This window comes from Anser brachyrhynchus (genome assembly GCF_964034855.1).
Source record: "Anser brachyrhynchus genome assembly, chromosome: 4".
Taxonomy (NCBI): Eukaryota; Metazoa; Chordata; class Aves; order Anseriformes; family Anatidae; genus Anser; species Anser brachyrhynchus.
The window spans coordinates 4,570,572-4,595,650 of NC_137698.1; the positions used below are offsets into that span (position 1 = coordinate 4,570,572).

At 37.7% G+C, this 25,079-nt stretch overlaps 1 protein-coding gene across 12 annotated transcripts in view; it reads left to right on the forward strand.

The window, feature by feature from the left end:
• The window catches only part of COL25A1 (collagen type XXV alpha 1 chain), a 306,551-nt gene that overhangs the window by 270,250 nt on the left and 11,222 nt on the right, over positions 1 to 25,079 (forward strand). For 9 of the 12 annotated variants that reach the window (XM_080592134.1, XM_080592140.1, XM_080592138.1 and 6 more), the window contains 15 exons: positions 172 to 216; positions 755 to 832; positions 3,307 to 3,330; positions 4,781 to 4,825; positions 6,519 to 6,563; positions 6,834 to 6,914; positions 7,698 to 7,760; positions 9,634 to 9,684; positions 10,048 to 10,074; positions 12,038 to 12,118; positions 14,035 to 14,070; positions 14,945 to 14,998; positions 20,078 to 20,131; positions 21,327 to 21,353; positions 22,094 to 22,147. In XM_080592134.1, coding sequence (XP_080448260.1) covers positions 172 to 216; positions 755 to 832; positions 3,307 to 3,330; positions 4,781 to 4,825; positions 6,519 to 6,563; positions 6,834 to 6,914; positions 7,698 to 7,760; positions 9,634 to 9,684; positions 10,048 to 10,074; positions 12,038 to 12,118; positions 14,035 to 14,070; positions 14,945 to 14,998; positions 20,078 to 20,131; positions 21,327 to 21,353; positions 22,094 to 22,147 — 765 coding nt within the window. The remainder of the gene's footprint in view (positions 1 to 171; positions 217 to 754; positions 833 to 3,306; positions 3,331 to 4,780; positions 4,826 to 6,518; positions 6,564 to 6,833; positions 6,915 to 7,697; positions 7,761 to 9,633; positions 9,685 to 10,047; positions 10,075 to 12,037; positions 12,119 to 14,034; positions 14,071 to 14,944; positions 14,999 to 20,077; positions 20,132 to 21,326; positions 21,354 to 22,093; positions 22,148 to 25,079) is intronic. The other 3 variants (XM_080592139.1, XM_080592137.1, XM_080592133.1) reach the window with 3 other exon arrangements.

A 25,079-nucleotide genomic window follows, 5' to 3' on the forward strand; every position in this document is an offset into this window, starting at 1 on the left:
TGTCACTTACACAGATTTTTAAGGAATTTCTATTGTAATTAAGATTCGCATTCTATTAATAATTAGAGGCATTTAAACTTGAAAAGTTTATTTAGGAGAAACATATTTAAAAGGGAATACCTAATATACTGTCAGACATCATATCTGTTCTCAAATATCCCTTTTACATAGGGTGATACAGGTGACAGAGGTGACACAGGATCTCCAGGTCCCAGGGTAAGTCTACTTCTCATTTCAGCTCTTTATGCTCTTAAATTCAGTCTACACCATGAACTGAAATTGTAGCAGCAACTCCAGTTAATCTGGTGAAATTGGCCACTTGACTCTGGTGGAATGTGTGTTGTTAACTGGCCTTTAATATGAGTTACAGTCCCTACTACTGTTTGAAGCAGTGCACTGTTCACAGTTCGTGGGCAGGAAGTTACATGCCAGATGTTCTGACATAGTTCACAGCCAATACAAAACTAGTGTGTCGGAACTGCTTCAGTGTTTAAACGTAGGGGTTTCATTTATTTACTCTCCCACTGCAGCACAATTCACTTAGTGACCGGTATGTTTATATTTATTTTTTTAATTGTTTTCCTTTAAAAATAATCTTTTGTTTAATGCTAACTGTTGTGGTTTGTAGTAATATGTTGTAAATACAACAAAATTTCAGTGCAGAATAATCAAGCTAAAGCATGCATTGGTAGTTAAGTATCTAGAGTAGTCTTTGGCAGGTGTCTCAAAAAATATTATGGAAAATGTATTACAGGGGCCACCTGGACAGAAGGGTGATCAAGGTGCAACAGAGATAATTGATTATAATGGCAATATTCATGAAGCTCTTCAGGTATGTAAACCTAACAATGCCGGAATGGCTTAGACTGATCTGTCAAAAGCAGTTTGATATCATTGTATTTCTTTTCTGTGTAAGCAATGAGAACAATTTCTTCCCCAAAGATTTGCTGAGTTTATTAATTAGGGATCTCTTTCTGTATTTGGAAACTGGAGTTGCTGTTTGGTGTAAGACAAACTGTTTCCTTGATACAATTTAGCTGAGTGAATTAGTTGCATTTCCTACAGAGTGTATTGACATCATCTAATGAGGATAAAGCTGATTCATTGCTGGATGTGGTGCTTAGTGCTGAATTCATGCAATAAACCACATACATAGGTTCAACAGAAGCATCTGCTTTTCAGTTCAAGTAGTGTAATATTGACATTTCTTCTCTTTTTCCTTCTCTTCTTCCTATAAAATGCAAACAGCAGAATATTTGAGATTTGGAAAGCATGTCACATGGCTCCATTAGCAAGCTGTGGATTCAATCAGCAACTTGAGTATGTTAAATAGACTAAGCACCAGTCTTCCCATTTGTGCATTTCTAGAAAACCTGTTTTGACCGGTGTGCACAAAAGTGTGGAGGATTAAAGTGGGGTTACAAAGAGAGTGAATGAGTGTTTGCATAAAAGCAAAGTATCAAGGTGACATATGTCATTGCAGTCAAGGTGATTTACATTGCAGTATAGTCAGATGCAAATTCTTTGCAGTATAACTCCACCAAAATGAATGGGTTTGCTTATGTGCAATTGAAGACAGAATTTGGCTCATTGTGCATCTGATCATTTTCTCACTAAATCCTCTGAACTCTTTTTCTTGCATTTACTTGGTGGGAGTGAATAGATGTCTAGCCAGTCATTTGGTTTTCAAGACTCTTTTGAAAATAAAAAAATCTCACTGCCTTTAGTAAAATCTAAAAACCTGTATGTTGTTGAGGCTAAACCCACGCTTTCATTGTGAGTGGAGTCTATGGGGAAGTCAACACAGACATGTTCTGAGGCTCTGCATTATACCCATCTCATTTGGTTTACTCTTCAGGGAATTCAAACACACAACTCTCAGTCCTTTAAATCATTCTCCGAGTTAGATCCCTGAAGTAGTTTGAAATTAATGTTGCGTATTATCAGGCAGATTTACCAGAGACGTTAGCCCCCGTATCTCCTGTGTACCGTCTTTATATCTTCACACTGGAATCAATGTTACTCTCAAGTGCTGTGTAAGAGCATCTCAGAAAAGCTGCAGCACATAAAGAAGTCTGAATAAGGGACTAAAGCCTATTGCAGTGGTTGAAACAGATTAGGAGGCCCTTATCCTGTTGTAAATCATTTAAAATGTCATCACCTTTTGATCCAGGGCAACAAATAATTGATATTGATGGCAATGTCTGTGCAAGGATGGTGTAAGTAAGATTATAGAGGATCAGTTGACAATGTACTTGCCAAATCCACCTCAGTCCTTTCAGATGGCAAGCACCCATTCCTAAGTCTCCTGGTGCCAAATTCTTAAGGGCTCCGAGATTTGCAGCTTCTCCCATAGAAGGTAATGAGCACTTACAGTGCTCAGCAGTGAACTGTGACCTTGCACAGAATTTGTCCTGCTGATTTAAGAAGTTCACAAGAGATTGCAAGATCTGAGCTGTCTGCATTTTTTTAGAGTTTAGCAATAAATCATCAAGCAGCCTAAAAGCTTCAGAACAATTTAGTTACTCTGCCGTGTGCCTCCTGCTCAATTTCCTGTGTCAGTGCAGAATAAGACATCTGAGTCCATCAGCACTGAAAATCATGATCTTAAAATTATCTTCATAGTTTGAACAAGACCCCTGCTGAGTGCATGTGGCTTTCACTTGGAGGACCAGTTACAAAACGTGTCTCAATTGAAATTGCTCTTCGGGAGTATTCTTCAGAATTTCCTAAGGCAAAAGGCAGTATCTGCAAGAGTTTAGCCTTTGTAGGAACTACAGGATCAGATACTTTAGATATTAAAATCTGAGTGTGCTGATGAAAATGAGCTTGTCTGTGTGAACATGCTAACATTAATTTGCAATGTTTATTTTAGGTTTTCATATGTAAGTGAACTGAATTTTTCACTGTTTTTAAATTTCTTCATATATTTCGATAAATATATTGAAATGCAAAAGTTATTTTATTAAGGCTATCTGTTAAGAGATTTTTTTCTTAGTGTTTAAAAATCTTTTGGAAGACTCTTCGTATGATCTTACTGTTTAGTCATCACTTATTTGATCTCCTGAATTTTACAGAAATCTACAATCTTCATGTATGTAAAATCCTGATTCCCATAGAGTCCAAACAGTCAGTACAACACTGAGAGTTAAAAATAACATGGCTTTATTCTTATTTTCTGGAGACATGATGTCTCCTGAGATGCAGCATAGGTTTTGTAGAGATAATAATTGTAATAGGCAGAACAATTTATATACCTGTTCAACTCTGGTAACGGTGTCTCTTGTTAATACATTTTACCAACAGAGGATTGCCACCCTCACTGTCACGGTAATTCCTATTGCATGACTTAATGTGTTGTAGAATGTCTCCTTTATGTCATAGCATGTTCATAATTCTGCCAGTTCAGGACATGTCTTCATTGGATGTTGACCCAGCTCATCATGACGTGAATTTATTTTCTCAGTGTTCCCCTGTCAGACAGTACATTGTTGAAAGCCCTTCAACAATGGACCCAGTTCTGCTCCTGATGAATTAATGGCAAAACTTCAGTTAATGTGAGAGACCAGGAAAATAAAGAGCGCAGTATTTCTGTAGATATACATCTAGGCAGATTAACTGCTTTGGACTTCTTGGTGTATGTTCTCATCTCTGTGTGTCTGCATAGGGGTCCAGCAAAAACAAGAAGCAGGATTTGAGTGCCAAATGATTTTCTCCTATCCACCTTATTTTCAGGGTAGAAATAAAGATCTTTTAGATTGGATTGGGAACAAACTTTATGTGGGAGCTTTCAGACCAGGTGCACATTATTTTATGAAAAGTACCCATCTCAGGAAACTGTAAGTCAAGCTAAGTACAAAGCCCAAGTATGGGGAATTCTCTTGTCCCATGTTATTGGAACTCAGAAATTAATATAATTTTTTCAGTACCTGTACCCTGAATCTGCAGAGGATTCCAGTTCCAGTGCTCTTACCCCAGACAGTTTTCTATGGGAGGTTTAGCCATACTAGGCCAGAAGCAACTTCTGAAAATACTGACACCAAGCGATGCTTATGATATTTCAGGTTCAGCCTTCCCTTAAAGCTCCGAACTTGGTATAAGCAATTAATTTCCTTCTTATTGTTTCAAGTTCTTCTTTGTAAAATATCTGTTAGTCCTATTTTCCCATCTGTACAAATACTCTCACTGTGTTGATGGAGGGGATTTTTTTATTTTTTATTTTTATTTCTTAAGAAAAACAACCCCCCTCCCCCCCAAAAAAAAGCACCACCCACTGTGCACCATCCAGATCACCCTGATATTGTATCCACGGCCTTAGATAGAAATGAAAGAAATGGTTGCAACTTTCTCTATAGCAATTTCCTGAAGCACTGAGAATCCACCAAAACACTTAGCATCTTTTAGCAAAATCCTCTTTGCAATCAGTAGAAGATTTCTCCTTACTTTGGATTGTATTGTATTAGGGCATGAATGTTGTTAAATGTGGCCGAGGTGAATTTTGATCTCCCTGCCACTAAGAGGAGCTTTGCCATTTCATCAGTGGGGGCAGCAGGACTTTATTATAAAATATCAAGTGCACTGTTATTTTAATAGTTTTAAGTAGTACCCCCCTGTTGAGAGTTGCCATAGATTAACAACTTGTTCATAACAAGTCTTGGTTCCCCTTGTGTGATCTAACCCACGTTGTTAAGGTACCTATATTAACATTCAGCCTGTGTTTACATGCCAAGCCTTTCAGCAATTTATTTAAAAGTTAACAGGCTTACATGTTTCTTCTTAGGGCCCACCAGGACCACCGGGACCCCAAGGGCTGCAAGGTCCAAAGGTGATCTTCCTTATTTTACCCGCTGTATTTTAAGAGTGGAGGTATTTTCCGTTTCTCTCACTGATGTGTGCACACATGTACCTGGGGCTTTCCTGTATAGTATACTTACCTGTAATTTTTTAGAATATGGCAGGCTTCAAGCTTTGCACCCTGGCAATTTGAAATGTAGCCTTCCAGAGCAGGTGCTTTGATTTGTTGCCACACACAGATGCTCAGCTGAGAATCAGCAAAATTAGTTGGTACTGAAACAGGGCAGAAGCATCTTTCCTCTGGATCTGCACTAAGGCTGATCCTCAGGGCTTCTGCTGCAGTGTACCCTGTGTATTTGCAAAACATAGCCACACAACCAGCCAGTCTCTCCTGTACATCGCTTCTGCCTGGGTGGGAGTGAGGCAGGCAAAATGGTGTGTGCAAGGAGCTGCTTGGCCACACTACAAGCGCATGTAAATGCGGCTTTTATATTACAGGGATGCCCACCCAAATAAACACAATATTTTCTGATCTCTGTAAAAATTAAAACATGCACATGTGGGCAGGAGTCTGGCTGCAAATCCAAGCCTGCTAACCCCACCTGGCTGAGGCTGTGTGTAGTACCAGAACTGTTAGTGAGCAGCCCACACAGAGACAATGAATACCATATGCTGCACTATTCTATAAAATTTAATAAATTTGCCTACACTTAAAAAAAAAAAAAAGAAAAACAAGAAAAACAACACCACACAAGTGTTGCAAACAGTGCGACCCTTATATTGGTTTTACATTAGTTGGGATAATTCTCCTATTTCTCAAATTCTGAATTTGTCATTTCTTCTGTCAGTGGCTCTAAGCTCTTCCAATAGCAGATACATGTTTCCTCAACAACAATACTATTCGTTTGAATTTTACGCTTTATCCATGGTATCATATAGAAATACATCACATTATACACGTTAATTGTTCTGAGAAATCATAAGAAACCAGATCCTTTCTTCTACGTGAAAACTGGTAATGGAATACACAGTTAAGCGTGCAGGAATGGATTTCTACATTAGGCTGTACACAGCACAAAGCATTTCTGCAGCCTAGAGTGTGCTGTAAAACACAGAGGAGTTGAACTGGGGCATATGCTGTCTTCCTTCATCTGGATGATCATTCCCATTCAAAAATAATGACATAAAGCAGAATTCAAGCTTACGGGAGTTTGTTTCCAATATTATAATCTATCCCCATCAATAGAAGTTGCTCCCTTGGAGGACGCTATTCAGGGACCAGTGCAAAGGGCAATGTTGTGAATGTGAACTCCTTCCCTGGGTGATTTATATTAGCCAGGGAAAGACCACATTAAGTATCTTCCAGCCCTACATATATCAGGGACTATGATTCCATATTTATTCCAGTAACTGACAGAGTTCTCAATGTACTGAGTTTTCTTCAGCAGCCTCCTGGGGTTTCTTCTTTTTTCTTTCTTTCTTGCATATTTTTCTGATCTTTATACAACCCAAAGTTTATGTACTGGCCTAATCAGCAGGGCTATTTATTCAATGTCACATACAGGTATTGTATATATGGTGTTCTCTGGTTTTGTTGTTGTTAATTTTGACTATTTATTGATCTCAGACATTATTGATTAATTTAGTTAATTTAGCACTGTTGTTTCCATTAATGTCTGGGACAATCAGGGAATAATATTTCAGTTCCACTTTACCTTTTGCAGGGTGAACCAGGATCCCCAGGAGTTCCAGGAGTTGATGGGGAGCAGGTAAACCACATAGAGTGGTTCATGTGAGCAACCATGGCATGTTTCAGGGGATTATTTCTTTGATCCCAAATTGTATCTTAGATTACATAATCTTATGGTCATTATCATGTTGCTGCACAACCTGTGGTCGCCTAATGGTTGTGTTGCTACATATTAATAACAAAGTCCAACTCACAAAAAATGATTTATTCTGCTTGTTAGGATCAAAACTAGTATTCTGTCAATGTATCTGTTTTTACAAATAACTTGCTGAATAAATACGTATTTTAGGGTCCTAAAGGATCGAAAGGAGATATGGGTGAACCCGGAATGCCTGGAGAAAAGGGAGGAATTGGACTTCCTGGCTTGCCAGTGAGTATGAAAAAAAAAAATAATAATAATTTTGGCTAAAATACTTGTATTTTGAATCTCTTCCACTATCATGAACTTAAAACAGTGCTGATAAATTACAGATTAGGAGAGAAGACACAGGGAAGAAAAATTCTGAGATTGTTCGGCATCTATCCTAGGAGGAGGTGTAACATTTTCAGAAATTCTCATTCTATTTATGGTCAAACAAAATACTGCTCTGGAAAGACAGAAATTAGTTGGCATGCTGATCAGATTTGCATCTCTCTTTTAATAGTTGTAATATATACGACAACTTGGGCAAATGTAGATTTGGTAAAGTTCAGGAGAAAGGAAATGTTTTGAACACTTGTCAGGATGAATTTCAGATGAATTGTCAAGAATTTTAAATTGAGGAGAGAGAGAAAATACATAAATATTCATAAGCTGTATTATTCCTCTATGTATATATATACAAATGAAATTTCTCATTAAAAATAAAAACAGTTCCAAAAACATATCCATAGTACAATATATCATGAATTGAGTGCAACTGAAGGACTTCTCAAAAATACCTTGCCGCAACTGATAGCTGCTAACATAAAAGCATACCTTTACATTTGTTAACAGTTATTACTGGAGACATCAAAATTGAAAACAACAACAAGAACAAAAACACAACTATATGTGTGTTGTATTATTATTTCCATAAAATTAAGATTTTATTAAAGAAATTATCATTTCTATATCGGTTACTAATAAGATTAAAACTGTTTATAAATGCTGTTTTTTTAAATGGTTTTGTAGGGAGCCAATGGTATGAAAGGTGAAAAAGGAGATGCTGGTTTGCCTGGTGCCCAAGGCCCTTCAGTAAGTCTCAGTGTATTGTTGCAGTGGACTTAGTAGTCCAGAAATGGTTCTCTAGCCTTTAAATCTGAAGAACGTTTCATATTCAAGGCTGATCTTTCCTGATATTCTTGATGGTTCCTGTGCTTGAAATTTCGCAATATTTTTGTTCGTTATGTAATTAGAGTCCCTGCTCTTTACCAAAAAAAAAGGCCTTCTGGTCATAGAGCTAAATAGGGTTTAAGAAATGCCACAGATTTAGTTCTTTTCAGTTCTATTCCCTCATCATAAACAACAGTCCTGCTCAAGTTCAGTGAAAGCCTTCTGGTTCTGTAATCAAAGACAAATGCTTTGCAAGATAAGAAAAAGCGATAAATCTAATAAAAACAAAAACCAAATCTATCTCAACACCTTGTATTCTGCAGACCTAAGAAAGTCCAGTGAGAACTAGACTAGACTGGCTTCAGAGATGTCACGAGGAATGTGACATGCAACCAAAGATAAAAACTTTCTTGATATCACTGGCCACAGTATCAAATCATTAGAGGGGGAGGTTCTGATCTTGCAGATATCTGTTCCTAATTTTCTGCATTCTTCCTGCATAATTTTCTGTATAAGTTTAATGGATTTAATACACCTGTGAAAATGTGTTGTTATTCTGTGCTTGTCCACTTGTGAGTAACATTATTCACATTTGTAAGTTTTCCAGGACCAGGTATCTTCTTGATTTTCAAAGCATTGTAAAGGCATTTAAAACAAACAAACAAACAGACAACAAACAAATTAAGACAATACCCTTGTGATATGAATGGGTAACATTATCAGAGCACAGTAAGTTAACTACCTTGTCTATGGTGACATGCCCTGAGTATTTGGAAACATAGCTCTGAGGAATGAAAGAGGTTACCCTCTGTCATCACAGGACACTGGGAACCCTGTATCTCTTCAGTGTCTGAGTCTCCTTCTCTGAAATGAATAATAATCTGTTACAAATTAATTTGCTAACTCATTCCCCTTGTTCTGCTTGATTTCTCTCAAAAGAAGGCCTTCCATTTTCAGGAGACTCCACAGACAGTAGAATCTCTCTGTCTTACATTTGAAGGCTTCTTTTGTCGTAACTGTTATCGCAAGCAGTCTGTGGAGCACAGGGGCTTAGCATCAGACTGGAGACCTGTTTTAGCATCCCTGCTCCCACCTTACAGGTTACAATAACAGCCCTTTGGAGTTAAACCCAGGGAGAGAGGTGGTACTGAACTGTAAACGTCATCATGAAATTCTCTGCCATGGATTTGTTCGGAATACAGAAAAACAGCACAAAATATGCATGCAGTAAATGCTGAGCAACCTGATTACCTCTTTTAATGACTTCAGGGAATTCTTGGAACAAGTGGGCTAAGTGGAATAAAAGGAGAGACAAAGGGCAGTCTTGAAAATGTGCCAAACCCTAGCTTGAATTGTTTAGTAACTTTTTTCCATTCATCATTATCTGAGAGGAATAAACTCACGCATCAGCTTCTTCCGCTCCCGTAGATTATGTAGTATAGAGATAGCTAAGGAGCACATATCATAAAATATAAAAAGTTCAAGTATGTCTGCTCAGTACCGCTTTAGAGATGGTTTTTCCCCATGGTGTTCTGAAGTATATCTTAAAGCCTAGGAGCAAGAATCAGGAGACAGGCGTCTTGCCATATGGCACAGGCAGTTCTACACTTCAGGTACCCTGTCTTTCAAATCAAAATAATTCCCATTCCTAAAACCCTTTCTAGATATGCTATCGTGCACTGTTGCATTGCTGTGTTTCTAAGTGCTTGCCAACAGAAGAAAGATCAGTCTGAGTTTTGGTATTTGTGGGGGAGTTCTTTACTGTGCATGATTTAATATCGTTGTTTATCTGTAGATCATAGGACCACCTGGACCACCAGGGCCACATGGTCCTCCAGGCCCCATGGTAAGTCTGGGAGGAAGAGAGGGGCTGGGAAGGGTTTAAACCCTCTTCTCATTTTAATGCCTACTTAACTGAAGTGCTTTGAGGGTATACGACCATTAGAGAGGGACCTAATTTAGGATCTTTTCTACATGTCTTAAAGTTCTTATGAAGTGAAGAAACAAATTGCACCTGCCTATGCTGGTGTAAACATGATAGTGGTCTGGTTTATTCTCTAAATCAGGTGTTTACAGTTGCTTTATTGGCAGCTGCATTTCATTTGCAAGGACAAAAATACAGATGCAATTTGCACCCATATAGAGAAGCAAACTCTTTTAAAAACTTGTGGTGTGTTTTTGTAATTGAACACGGTATCTTTATTTTCAGGGACCTCATGGTCTGCCAGGCCCAAAGGTAAATTAGTGGCTGTCTTGAATAGACGTGCTCTGGATGCCTGTGAAGTGCCGTGCTTTGTTCTTTAATGCATGCAGCAATGTTTTGTCTGATCTCTCATTTAATAAATGTTTCTGATATTCTTAAACCTTAAAGCAGAGTTTAATATTGACAGATAGCTTAAAAGATTTTAAATTTTCTGTGATTTCTTCTTGTTAGTATTTCTTCTGAACATTGGCTGAAATCTGATTCTCTTATGGGTAACTGTGGTGCGGCACTAAAGTAGTTTCCCGTTTGTGGGCAAGTTACCATTCCAATTGCAATTGGAGTTACTTTTGAATGTAGAAGTGTGATATTCACTCAGCAAATGAAGTCAGATAAACCCTTCTTCCTTTATGATCTCTTGCCTGTCCTTCTTCTTCTAGTATGAAAACTTTCTTTCATGCCATGTACTTTTCTGACCAGTTCCTTCACACATTACACAAGTTCCCTGCCATAATCTTAAATGTGTATCTTCTTGTTTTCCAACCTAGAATCCCTGATTGGGCAGGTTTTCAATAATATTTGAATGTTTTATACAGCATAGTACATTAAGATACATTGTAAGGACTCTAAGCATTCATTAGAGCTAGTGTTGCTATCGAGCATGATCATTTTAATCATTATGGCTCCCCAATCACATACACCTTCCCCTAAAAAAATAAGAAGAAGAGGGTTTTTTCATTTAGTTTTTCTAAACCTTTTCTAAGGTGTGAGACAGAAAATCTTCACAGGCTTGACTCGTTATGAGACTATTTGTATTACCTTGGCGCAAGAAGCTAGAGTCATAAATCATTTTTTGAAGTCAGATCTGTTCCACCAGACCTGCCTTACCTCAGGCTTTTGGCCTGACACCCAGGCTTTTCTGAGATTTCTCAGGTCTGTTTCCAAACTTTCAGCATTTTTGGTGCTACTGCTCTGAAAGTCACATTGAGTCGAATGGAAGAGGAATGAAGAAACGGCTACTTAGGGCGCAAAGTCAGCAGATGTCTGGAGTTACTTAAGGCAGCAGACTAGATTCTATTCTGAATTTTATTTTAAATTTATATGATATAATGTAACATAATACATCAAAGGGAAGCCAAGGAACAAGTCCATAGGGAGCAGCCTGTATGAAAAATGCACATATTTCTGTTTCCCAAAAGAGGCAGGCACGGTCAATACCCTTTTTGACTGGGCAGCCCTCATGCTGGTGTAGTTTTTTGTGATGTGAGAATGATTTATTAGTAATCACATGCCCACCATTATCCTCTTACTAATGTTTAATGTAATAGCCTATGCATAATTTAACAATCACAACAAGACAAGTGACATTTCTTATGTTGGTTAAACCTCCCTATATGAGAACAGAAACTATAGACCTTGAAAATAGCATCATGTTGTATAACGTATACTGCTGCTTTTAATTTGTTTCTGTTTAATTATATATGCTTAAAGGTTTAAAATATCTTTATACGAGATTTTGCTGCAAATTCCGGTTTGCCACAAGGAATAATATAGCTTCCTTACAAAACATACTTTTCAGGAGATCCCACTGTAAAGCCTTAAGTTTTGAGGCTTGTTTTTCAGAAAGTTTTCTTTCAGTTTGAATTACTGAATGGGGTGGATTGTGGGATTTGAGGAAATTCCACAAAACCCTGAAACTCACACTTAATTCAAATTACTTAAAGATAATGATAATTATTAGGAAAAGAATCAAAAGATTCTGTTACTCATAAGTTTCTGGTAGATTTTTTCACAGAGACTTGAAATCTCCAGCAGATACCTCCCAGGTATCTTGGCACAAGACTGTAGCTGCATGTAGATTGCCAGCAGGCCAAGAAGGTTGAATTTTCGTCCTTGTTTTAAACTGGAATTTGCGGCTGTTTCTGAGACTGGCTTCTTCTATCCCGCTTAAACACCCATTATAGCACCAAAAAATTGGCATTTATACTTTTACGTTTAGGGTGAACCAGGGTTAAATGGTCTTAAAGGATTGAAGGGTGAACCAGGTCAAAAGGGTGACAGAGGGCCCCTTGGTCTTCCAGTAAGTAAAAAACCCCAAACCTATTCAATCTCAGTACAAGTCACAAACTTCTCTTTCTATTTTCGATGAACAACTCTGGTTTACTCAAAAGCATACATACCATGATAGAGCAGAGTATCAGTCTTGTTTTGTTCTACTCAGAATCTGTGCAATTGTCTGAAGTAATGTCCTGTAACACCCAGTGCTGTCAGGTTTATTTTGTTATGTGTCAGTTGAAAGTGTTCAGTGTCATAAGGACGCCATCAACCCCATTACATTAATCATTTTGTTATTTAAGTGTTGTATGGTGTTTGCGTTGACTAGGGAATCTTCCCGTCTTCCCCACATCTTCAGTTATTATTCCTCTGCGCTTCTGCAGGAAAAAAATGGAGGGGTCTAACTAAGCAAAGTTAAAAATTGGCTTAGGGAGTTGTTTTTTTTTTTCCCTTAATTCATTAGGGGTGCTGGATTCTTCCTTTTGCCTTGTTCTTGGAAGTGAAGGTCCTAAAAAACAACATATTTTTTCATGGAAATGTTATGGTTCTTAAAATATAGGTTGACAAAAAGAGAAAATACTTTTGTGCTTACTTTGTGTATTTGAAAGCACTCTAAAAAAATAATAATAAAAAAACTTCATTTTTTCCACATGGAAAGTGCTCATTTCTAATTTTTTGAACATGAGGATTGCTCCATGTGATCACATTGCTAGTCGTAAAACGGAGGAAAGAGATTTAGTTGACCCAAAGAGAACAAAACCCCTCTGATGAATATTTTCAAGAATTATGTACAGGGCCTCTGGACAAGGTGAAAATTCTCACTGATTTTGACAAAACTGACTATTTTTCAAGTTGTCAGTTTCAGCTATGGAAAGAGGGAACTTTGGAGATCTGATCCAAAGAAAATTTGAAAGGTCTGATCCCTTGAAAATTGCTAAGACAAGTGTTTGGGCTCTTCCAGAAGTGTTTGTTTTAACCCGGAGCAAAATGCTCCTTTACTTTTTCAACTTATACAGACCTTATCATACTCCTCCTCCTTACTTTTCCTAACTGTCATTTTACAGAGCAAAGTCAAAATGTTTGATTTTTCTAAAAGTGGCTCATCTTCACCATTAGTGAATTATGTCTTTCTCTTTTTATATTTTTTTCTATTTTTATTTTTTAATTTTTTTGGGCCCAGCTTTATTCCCTATGCCTCAGCTATCCAAGTAGTTTTGGCCCTCTTAGTCCCAGCACTGTTGCCCTCACTGCTGGGACAGCCGAGCAGATCCTTCACAGCTGTTATTCGCATAAAATCCACCAGAGGTCCTCCCGTCCCCAAGGATGCTGAAGTCGGTAGCCCTCAGAGCCGGCTGCTACCCACTCGCCAGCCCTAGGCTGAGCTCTGAGCTGGAAGAGCATTGGGAAAACAGGAAACCTGCTTGTCTCCCGGGCTCCTGGAAATGAATGATGCCATTGTAGTCAGGGTCCAGACTCTGTTAGCTGCATAATGCACTATTCTTGCACTTAAATACTTCCTCTCACTATTAACATACATTTTTCTTTGTGTAGTAGAGTATGCAGTATTGTCATTATTTACAAATTGGAAAGTAAGCAAGTAAATTACAAAGTAAATATTTGTGTGTTAAGTCTCAAAAACACCCTAATATCTGGTGTTTGTAGCATTTGTGTAGCCTCATGCTTATTCTGGTCAATTGTACCACGATGGGAAGGCAAGGGCAGGTCAGGGATGTTGCACCGATGTCAGAACAGATTCAGGCCCTTGATGTTTTATGTGAATTTTTAACTAACATGCTGTAGCAACGTGATACCCATTCCAGAACCCTGTCACAACTTGTACTGTACGTTTGAATTATGTTTATTCATCAGCACCACTTACTAATCTCACGTTCTTGTCATCCGTGTTATACCCATCATCCATGCTTGCACCTAACCACACAGGGAGCATCTGGCTTAGACGGAAAGCCAGGACCCCGGGTGAGTCCCTCGTCTTTCTGTGTCACTCTTCGTTACCGAGTCCGTGTGCTTTCCAGCTGGCCACACTCTCTCAAGGCATGGAGGAATGAAGGCCAAATGTCACAGGCATTTTCCGTGCCGGATCAGAGGGGGCTGCGAGCAGACTCTTGGGGCAATGTGTGGGGGAAGGAGAATGCGAGTATCTGCAGAAAGAGCTCTGAATCTTACAAAGGCAGTTTGCTTTTCGGTTTTGGTTGGAGAACTGCTGCAAAGCCTGTGCTGGTTGGGGCACTTATTTTCCTGAGAAAGGTCAGGGATTTTTTTTACACAGGAAAACATATTTGTTTTATGCTAATATGGAATCAGCAAAATGGATGCAGATGTGCTGGGGTCGCACCACAGGCATTCTTATATTTAAAATAAATGTTAAATTATTTGTTTCTTATCATGATAAAGAAGTGGATAAAGTGAAAGAAGGATAGAGTTATGTATCTGAAGGTTTCTGTAAATCTGCCGTTGATCACTGCAACGGGTGTATCCACCTTGTAGGTGGACATTTCAATTTACAAAATCAGTGCTTAATAATAAATATTGTTTGAACTTTCAAATTCTACTGGCCAAATTTCTTTCAATAAATTTAAACTCTTTGTACGACTTCCATGAATAAAGTCAAATCCAACTAGAAAATAGATAGGTTACTATCTAACATGAGAGCTTACAATGTAGCGTTTTGAAAGCCAAATGGATTTGTTTGCCCAGGTCCCAGCACAATTCAGTCTGCATTTTTGACTGGTGAAGGCTGATTCCATGTTAGTTCTTGGCTAGAAGACAGCTATTAAAACTAAAGACTTGTGAGAACAGGACCTCTCTCTTACCTCTTGGTTTCCTTTCGCAGGGTGTAGATGGCCCAGTTGGTCCCCATGGCCCTGCAGGTCCTAAAGGAGATAGAGTAAGTATAATATCTGTGGGCTTTTCTTTATGAAGAATGTGCCACGATAGTAAAATATCATACGGCTACTTATAGTGTGCCTAGATGTTGCTAAACAGAACACTATTTCATCGTAGAAAGATCAACCCAGAACTGTATAAACATTCAAGTTACGTGCACATTTATCCATGTAAGCATTGACTTTATAACTCATTAACTTCAGAAGAACTGGCATTTTGTGATTACTAATTGGTAAGAAGCTTACAGGACTTTTAAGTTTACAGTGCTATGCAGAATGTTGTTTTTTTTTTTAATTTCATCAATTAGTATAGATAATTTGAGAGAACAAACTGGAAGATAGTGTGATCTGTGATATATATATATATGAAATGGTTAAAACCAAAGCCAAAAAAAAAAAAAAAAAAACAAAACTGAGTATTCCTGAGGTATTTGCACTTAAGTTTTCTATCTTGAAAACAATTTTTAGCCTCTATAAAGTTTTTGTTTGTTTGTTTGTTTTTTAAGCATGGAAGTTAGGAACCCTCCTCTATTTAATTTGAAATATTCACAGTAAATTTTCTCCAATTGAAATAGGATAGAGTCCTTAATCTTCAGCTATGAGGCTGTCATCTTTAACAATACTGCCATGAACTTGTACAACAAAAAAAGATGATACCTTATACTAACTAAAACTTCCAAGGATTTCCCAGCCCAGACTCATGTCTCTTTGAATTTCTCAGTTTAACAAAAGAGCTGTGCTAAAACAACTTCAGACTCGATGCACTGGGGACACAGCCATATGGCTCAGGTCCAGTTAACATTAGCAGCAGTAAAATAAAGATGTATGTGATGTGAGCATTCATTTCTATAGAGCTGTTTGTTGAAAAATAAATACAAGACATGCAATGCAGTCCAAAATAGGAACAGTAGCCTGTAGTTAACACTATTATATATATATATATATATATATATATATAGTTCATGGTTAGTCTGAAGGGCTTTATTTTATTTTATTTTTATTTTATTTTATTTTATTTTATTTATTTTATTTTGTTTTATTTTATTTTATTTTATTTTATTTTATTTTATTTTATTTTATTTTATTTTATTTTATTTTATTTTTTCCTAGGGGATTACAGATTCAAGTTTTTCTTTTTTTTTCAGCTAGGACATAACTTTTTTTCTATCAGCTCTGTGTAAAGATGGCTCAACACCATATTCAGCATTTCAGAAAATACTTGAGATGAAATACACATATAGAAGTATATAGAAATACCGTGCATTTTGTTCTTGTATTATGAGCTTTTATTGTGAAGGATGTTCCTGTTTCTGGTTGAAATTCCTTTCAAAAACAATGCACTATGATATGTGCTATTCTTCTAATGTATTGAGAATAACTATAAATATTCTTCCTTATGAAGTATCCAAGGTCATAATAATTCATACTGCTGGATCTAGAATCAGCCTTATCATAGCTGCTGAAAAGTTGTATTTAGAAAGGAGCTCAGAGCTGCTGAAATGTAAATCAGTTCAGTAATTCCATACACACCGAGGGACAGATTTACAAAAATACAGAAACTAAGGTGTGGAAAAAATTCCTGAGCATCCACCATTTTCTGTGCAGCTGAATGAATGGGAGGAAATTCACAAGAAAGATGGAAGAATTTTTTTCCAAGCAGTCAACTACCAAGATTATTGCTGTAATTGTTTATTTAATAATTTAATACTGTTTGGGAAGAGGAGTTTTTCACAGAATACTTATCTAACAGTTGGCTGGTGTCGGTATATGTCTTGTTATCTAAATAAAAAATCATATATTTTTAATAGAGTCTTACAATTGCATTTGTAACTGTTGAGCTTGTTTATGTGAAAGCAGGGGGAGAATGTTTTTCCTGTAGATTTCAGACTTTACATTTTAATTAAAAGTTGTGCACAATGCCACCACTGTCGCCGGACCGGATCACATTTTGTCCATGCTGATAAGAAAAACTTTGGACCAATATTAACCTAGAAGGGCACTAATGAATCCAAAGCTGAAATATAACCACATTATATCCAAAATATAACCACATTCTTAAGGCCACATTATTTAAAATTTGGAAAGACAATCTCACTTTAAGAGAATACTTGTAAAATGCTGGTCACTGTATGTTTGTGTCTCTTTAAAAGTTGAGGAAAAGAAAGTGTAATTAAACTAAAACCTAATGATTTCTTCAGTAGAAACTGTGGTTTCATTGTTGCATAGGCAACATTTGTGCAATGATGAATTACTCATCTTAGGTAGAACAGACCTGTACGAAGTAGGGATTCTTGGTTTCTTTCAAATTTAGCTTTTTAATTAAAATAGAAAACATCAGTCAGTCCTCTATGCAAAACTTATTTAAATGGTGAAAAACTGGACTATGGAAATAGTGAATGTCACTAGAAGATAGGAAACCATGGATTTTAGAACAAATGTCCTATTACTCACTGTACGAGCTTAGCCATGCAATTTTCTCTCTCAGCCTTGAACTGTTCATTGATTATTAAAAGCAAATGCAGGATTTAACATTTCATTAAGGCTGATACTGGTGAACATTTCAATACTCTATGTGTTTGTGTATTTCTCTTGGTAGAAAGAAAAATGGTGGTTAACAGTTTGAATTGTTATCACATATTTTAGACCAGTGTCTTTCAGCCCTTAAGAAATTTTTCAGCTATTGAAAAATTGAAAAATATCATTTTGCTAGGTGCTTAGACAGCTTTTACTGAGGCCGTCTTCATTAGATGAAGGAGTTGATTGTAATAGGCCTCAGGGTCTGGCTTTGTACCTGTTCATCTCATTTGTATATTGCCCTGGGAGAAAATAAAGGACATTGGTAAACAGACAAACCTCTTGAACTGCAACCAGTGAAAGGAGATGTGTAAAACTGAAGTGTACTGACAGGCAGAATGTGTATCCAACTTCCTGTCAGGCTATAAGAAGCTGAAAGAGACAAAATTAATGTAATTCTAATTTTGGGAAACACCCGCCTGGGTGGCAAAGACCTGGTTTTGAGTTTGCTTTTAGCTCTCAGACATATAGCCTATGCAAGGCTGTCATCACTGCACAAGTTCTGCACTGGGAGGAAGAATGCATTCTTTTTAATTTGGTTAAAATGTTTGTCACCATGATAATGGCGTGAAATCTCCATCAATCGTAATGGAGACACCAGTTATGCAGTTTTATTCCTGTAAACCGTATTCACCCACGACTCGAGAGACTGAACTGAAATAGGAGGCAAAACACAAGCCTATGGTTTCTGTTCTTTGGGCACTGATGAATTCTCTCATGAAAAGATCTTAAAACTTTTTCTGAACTTTGCAAATATCTATTTCCCTGAAGAAAATACTTTCTTCTGAGTGCTAAGGGCAGTATGCCTATGACAATTCATCGATCTTCTATAATCCATAAACATTCAGGACCTCATCTGATATTCCAGACACGTCTCAGCATGTGCTTTGGGTTGGAGGCAAAAACTGTGAGATACAGTTCTCTGAATGTACTCTTACGTAACAGATGAGATTATTTCCCTAGACTGATATGCTAAGCATTCAGTATTTTTATGTCTACCATATGTTTAGCAGTGTTATAGGCCTGCCTTGTGAGGACTTTGTACAGTCATCTTTGCTGTTTAAGACTGAAAAAAAAAAAATACATAACTAATCTTGACGTATTTCAAGTATCAATCAAAGGATTTTCTAGCTGTTATATACATAGGTCAGCACATTAGTTTCTTCTCAGCAGAAAGTTTTACAGCTGCAAAGGAATTCACTGTTTTGTAAATCAGCTGTTACTTCCCCACGCCTCCTATTGCTCTGCAAGGGCATCCAGCCTCAGTGCTGCTCAGTATCGGCTGGAGGTTAAAAGCATGAAAAAAAAATCAGGCATTACACGTCTGATCTCCTCCTCTAAAGTGAGTATAGACAGCATCAATCTCCATAAAAATATAAAGTATCTAAAACAATCAAATGTCGGTTTCTCTGACCAGCTCCTTATTGTAGTGATTATTTAACAACTGGTTCAGACACTTGGTTTATTCTGGTGCCTACATTTTTGTATTATCCAGTCAATACAATCTAGATTTAGCAGCCAGTTTTTAGAGATGTGAGGGACTTGGCTGTGCAGATGGTCAGCACTATTAATTAGGCATCACTGCCTTGTGCTTTTAATAATAAAGAATAGAGTAATGAATTAATAATGAGTAGTAAATAACCTAGATTTTTAAAGGTCTTGTATACATGATTATCTCAAGAGCTAAAGTGAGGCAATTGCTAGGATGGAGCACAGCACTTTGGTGTGACAGAAGCCTTGCACAAAAGCTTGTGGTAGGTTATGTTAAGGAAGGGAGGCACGCTCAGTGCTCACACTTACGTGGGCTAATGTCAGCCAGCTCAGGAAGCTTTGCTCCATTGTCAATCAATGGAAAAGTTTGGCCTATGTTATATCCCAAAATGATTTTCATAACATTCCTCTAGAAGCTGGAAAATCTTCCATGGATTTTAGTGCTGAATTAGATCAAACTTCTGGAGTAGTCTACTTGTTTTTCCTGCATATCAATGCAGTTTTGATGTAATAAAACACTGTATTTACATCTCTAATCTAGAATCCAATAGAGCAGTTAATAACACATCACACTGAGTGGGATAATCTCCACAATGTCACCGGTAATAGCATTGCCTGATTAAATACAAGCTTTGATTGACATGTTGTTTTTGCTCGTCACTGTGTCACATCTCAACGTTGTGCTGGAGCTTGATGCAGTATTATCCTCAGTTTTCATTGTATTTTTACTGAATGCAATGTTGCAGCTTTTACAAGCTTAATATTGAAATCAGTGCAAGTCATTTGGAAAAATATTTTCAGTCACTAACTCATTTGAAAACAAATATGCCCAGAAAGTCATTTTGCTTAGGAAGTAATACATGCCTCCTCCCCGCCCCCTGAATCATTTGTTGGATATTTTTTACTCAGAAGATTTGGGAATGCATAAACTTTAAGACAAAGAAAGCACTTTGTAGAGTCACTTCTGTATAAGCTAGACAGTGTTTTTGTTTAGTTGTTCTGTAATCTTTTCTTAGGGTGAAAAGGGAACAGTAGGTGACCCTGGACCCAGAGGACCATATGGCTTGCCTGTAAGTTGCATGTAGTTTTTAAACATTGCTCTTTTCAACACTCCTTGATTAAACTGTGTGTTTTATGACTGCTTTTGACCTAGCAATACAACTAGTTGGAAAAAACAAACATAGATAATAATTCCTGACAATGAGAGATCACTGGCCTATGTGATCACTATCACTTCGTTTCCTACTCAGGCATGTATGTGATTATGCAAAAGTAATGAAACAGACCAGCCACAAAGCAGCAAGAGAAAGGAAAAAGAATTCTAAGTGCTCCTCTATCTGCAGCTTGTGGTCTTGGCTGTCAGGGGACTGTGCAAGAGTGGCAGGAGTTTGGGATGAAATGTGAAAAAACGTGATTGTCTTAGTCTCCATAAGTTGTTTGGATTTCCTTTCTGCAAGGCTCCTTTGCCATTGTATTTTTATTTTATTTTTTGACACTTCAGAGACAACAGGTTTGTTTTCATTTCTGTGTGTTGTGCTCAGAAGCACTTTGAGAAGTTCATTGGTAGATCATTCATGTGTGGAGATGGTATACTTTAAACCATTTCAGTCCTGAAGTATGAGTAAGAACTTCCTTTGGCTGAATGAGGATAGCCTCACTAAGATCAGTCGACTTACTTTGCGGATGACTGGGCCAGCTGTGTATATGTATGTATTCTGTGTGCTGACAGAAGCAAAGCTGCATCAACGTGCTGTGCCAACAGAACCAGCCTCTGTGAGAAACTTGCAATGCTTCCATACCCTCTCCAGTCTAATCTGTTTGAGCCAAAATTAAGTTGAATACAGGCTTGTGATTTCATTGGATGCATTTAATTGGATCAGGAGTCAATGACTAAGAGACAGATTCAGGCTCTGTGGAATGCTGGACTAACTTGCAGTGCATGTTTATTTGAAGGTCATTTTTGTAAGTTAAATTTGATATTAAAAAAAAAAAAAAAAAAAGATTTGTTTCCTCTTCTTGGGAACTATTTTTAGCCCACTCCCGGAACCTGCATACAATCAACAGCAAAATTTTACAGTCAAGTTATCAGTTCCTGGAAATGTTAAACACTGATGGATGTGTCCTTCACTAATTGCAATGCTATGTGTACAGTCTTAGCAATGTGTGATACCACTGCACAGAGTGGATGCAGAAGTGGGGCATTAAGTTAGCCTTTTGGTATCAAGGCTTAGGGACACTAATGTAGTTTATATGGTTCTTTGGCAGGGCAAAGATGGCGAGCCTGGCCTTGATGTAAGTAATATGTATGACCAGTACACTCATGATGGTAGGTAAGCTTCTCTCAGGAAACAGCTTACTGTGTGTAACACTTTTGTTTCCATTTAGTGTGCATGCAGTATCTACAGAGAGTGTACTAAATGCTGCATTTGCTCTCTCCCTATGACAAAGAGAGCAAAGAATGTGCAATGTACGTCCCTTGTCTACCCGTCCCACCAGATATAGTGCTCAGTAATACAAGTAGTTGCTCCTTTGGAAGTCGATAGGCTGAAAAACTGCACTTGGTAAGAGAACACTTCCACAGTCAGACCTGTGGCTCACTTGGAGCAGAGCAATGAGTCACTAACATTTAAGTAAATTTATCACTAATTAAAGAGAACAATTCCATAACTTCCAAGTGATGCATTTCAAAGTATAGGCCCTTTCTTTGGGTTCAAGACTTGCTGAAAGCCTTTCTCTCCTGTCCTCCACCAAAATCCCTAATTTGGAGGAGTCTTTTCCAGAAGCTACATTTGCTACATAGCATGGACTATTGCCATTTTGAGTGATATAATTTCTTTCCGTCACTGGCAAAATGACTGCCAAACACCATGACTTGCTTCACATGCTCTCATGCATGCATGCGTATGCATACATCACATGTACATACAACGCATGTAGTGAAGTCACCTTTTTGTACATTTTCCAAGAGTATTTGAAAGCTTAGCCTGCATGTGAGTAGAAGTCAACCTATCTTTGTCCCTTTTTTTTTATAGGGTTTCCCTGGTCCTCGAGGAGAAAAGGGTGATATAGGAGAAAAGGGAGAAAAGGTGACCACAATGTTATTAACTGTTGTTTGATTCCTTAGCCTAGTCAGTCCTGCTGTCCTTATTCAATGAATCGTCCCATTAAACCTGCTCTTTGTTTTTATTGTGTGCCAAAAGGCAGCTCACAGGTACATGCTAAACAAAATCCTGTCTTAGAAAGACCATGAAAACTTATGCACAGAACTAGTACTATTGCCATGTGCCAAAGCACAGTTTGTTTTTAGGCTTACTTTCTTCCATTCCTCCTATGCTTGTTGAAAGTCCTTGTCAGCCTGAAATTTTTAATGCTGTCCTCACTGAAGGGAGTCATTTCAGTAGTATGGAAGACACTAGGTCTGAGCCTTGGCAGTATTTCAGTAACTTCTGACCCCAGCGCACTATGCCTGTACACACATGTCCAATACCAAATGGCTAGGGACAGGGAATGTTTGAAAGTTTAATTTGTGGCAGTGGCTTGCTTATATTTAAGAGAAGTTCTCAGTGATACTTGTGGATTGAAATTAAATCTTACACTACTCTTCTGGTAAACCAACCAGACAGTGAAATTAACAGAAACAGCCTAATAACATTTTGGCCATCCAGACACAGTGGCATGGAAATGTGTTCAGTATAGTGCAATTTAGGACTAAATATATGCAGAACAAGCTCGTGAGCAAATCTCCGGTATTTCTAATCAACACAGAGCCTCCTTCTTAAGCTTCCTTCCAGTTGCTAAAACTTGGAATTTTTACTCACACCAAGCCCCTTAATCTAAAATTCCATATACACAGCAGGTGATTTTCCTAGTCAGACAACTATTTTGGCCTAGCTGACACACACGCACAAGTTATACTCAGTCTACATTCCCTCCAGGAATCTTAGACAGGAAGCAGAGGAAAGAAGTCCTCGTGGCTGTTCTTCTCCCTCTCTTAATACCATCAGGCAAAACAGTTCCTAAAAGAGGCATCAGTGAGGATGCTATGAAATGTGTCCATCACTTCTGTCCCCATTACACTGCTTCTTTGGAGCTCAGAGATCGCTGTAAGGTACCAGTCTTGGAGAACAACTGTTTCTTGTGCTCTATGAATTTTGTAAAGGCAGTGGCTGACCTGGCAGAGGAACCACAGTGAATGGTGAGCTGTTGCTTGCTGTCAAAGACTTTGGGTCTATCTGTCACAAGTGAATCTCTGCCTTATAAATTGTCAGAACATTCAAAAAATTAGAAGGCAAAGAAAAGTCTTTCTCAGTGAAAAGACAGGGAAGATTTAGCTGCAGCCTCTTGAAGAGAGCTTCCGTTGCATACTTTTGACACATTTTTGGCAGAAATGAGGGAATACTTTGTCTGGCAAGTAAACATTTCAGTAGAAACACCTTAGCTTAGCATCAGTAGTTCCTTTTGCAAATGGAAGGCTGACTCTCAAAAGACCCAAAGTAATGCAAGTAATAAAAACTTTCATTGTGATATATTTTCTCAGTTCTTCAGTTTTTCCTTATATAAATTACTAATTATCTGTGACCATATTGGTGTAACAAAACCTGGTTCAGTTTACATGCTGAGGATCTAGCTCATGATTTCTTGGTTTTTAAATACTGCTTACAATATTGGCTGTTATACTGACTTCAAACAAGTTGAGATTAGCAAATTTCTAGTTAGGTAACTTAATTCAAGTTGCATCACAAAAATTCATGTCTTTACTAGCAAGCTGTTGAGAGACAGCAACACTTGGTTTTTTCACAGATATGCCTTGATAGGCAGCAAGTAAATAAATAGTTACTTCAGTTTTGAGATTGAATCATAAACTGATTTTTATTTTAGCCTGTTGGTAGTTCTACAGTGAAACCAAGTCAGTGTTTGCATTATAATGTCTGCTTAACTTGGCTGTAAAAAAAAAAAAAAAAAGTTCCAACTGCAATTACTCATAGAAAATTATAGTCCAGGAGCACTCAGCACAAAAGGATTTATACAACTGGTTTTGTATTTTCAAGTTGTATGAATATAAGTCAATTTCTTAAAAATAATTTCTTAACTACATTCTTCTTTAGTAAAGAAAATTTAGAAAATCACTAAAAGAGGTTAGTGGTTCAAATTCCACTTTTTTCAACTTTCCTACACTCAAAAAGGAATAACCTTTAAAAAAGGATGGAGACTGTGTTGTGTGGGGAGGGAGGGAAGCAAGCCCTCATCCCAAATGTGCAGCTGTCTCTTGATATAAAGGTTGTCAGGGGAGTACTGAGGTATCACCAGAGTGGCTGGGAGGGCATCATCCTTTTCCCTCTACCCTCAGCAGTGATAAAGCTCTCTGCATATGAGGACTGGAGATTGTTCCAGGTACACCTGTCTTAAAAAAGTGCCATATATTGGTATTTCTCTAAGCAGTGAGGAAGGACAGGAAGGAAACTATTTTTATTTTTTTTTTGATTCTTCATCAGCACAATTCTTCATGCTTCCTATCTCCTGTGGAGCTCTATAGTCCAGGGTAAGGAGGTGAAGATTACTGGAGAAGAGCTCAGACCATGGAAAAACTAGCAAAGTCTTCAGCAATCTCAGATCACTCTCTACACAGATGATTGCTGTGTTGGTTCAAATAGGACCATAGATTTGCCCTGCAAAAGTGGAATTTTAACTAGTCACCTGCTGACTTGTAACACAGCAAGTTAAAGAAATACAGGTCCTAAAGACGTAAAAGAGAGTCAGAAATCAAACTGTACTGTCTGTTCTTACAATCATTTTTGGACTATGTCCATGCTATGTGCTTAGCTCTACTCATGGTAAACACGTTTGTGTTACATCGAGCACGAATAACGTGAGATTTGACCCTGAAACTGTTGGGCTTCTGTGCTATACTGCCATGCTTGTAGGTTTAAGATGAAAGCTTATCCAACTTACACTTCCTGACTTGTGATTTTATTTTTTTTTTTTTACATCAGTCTTATAATTTGGTACAGAAGGGTAATG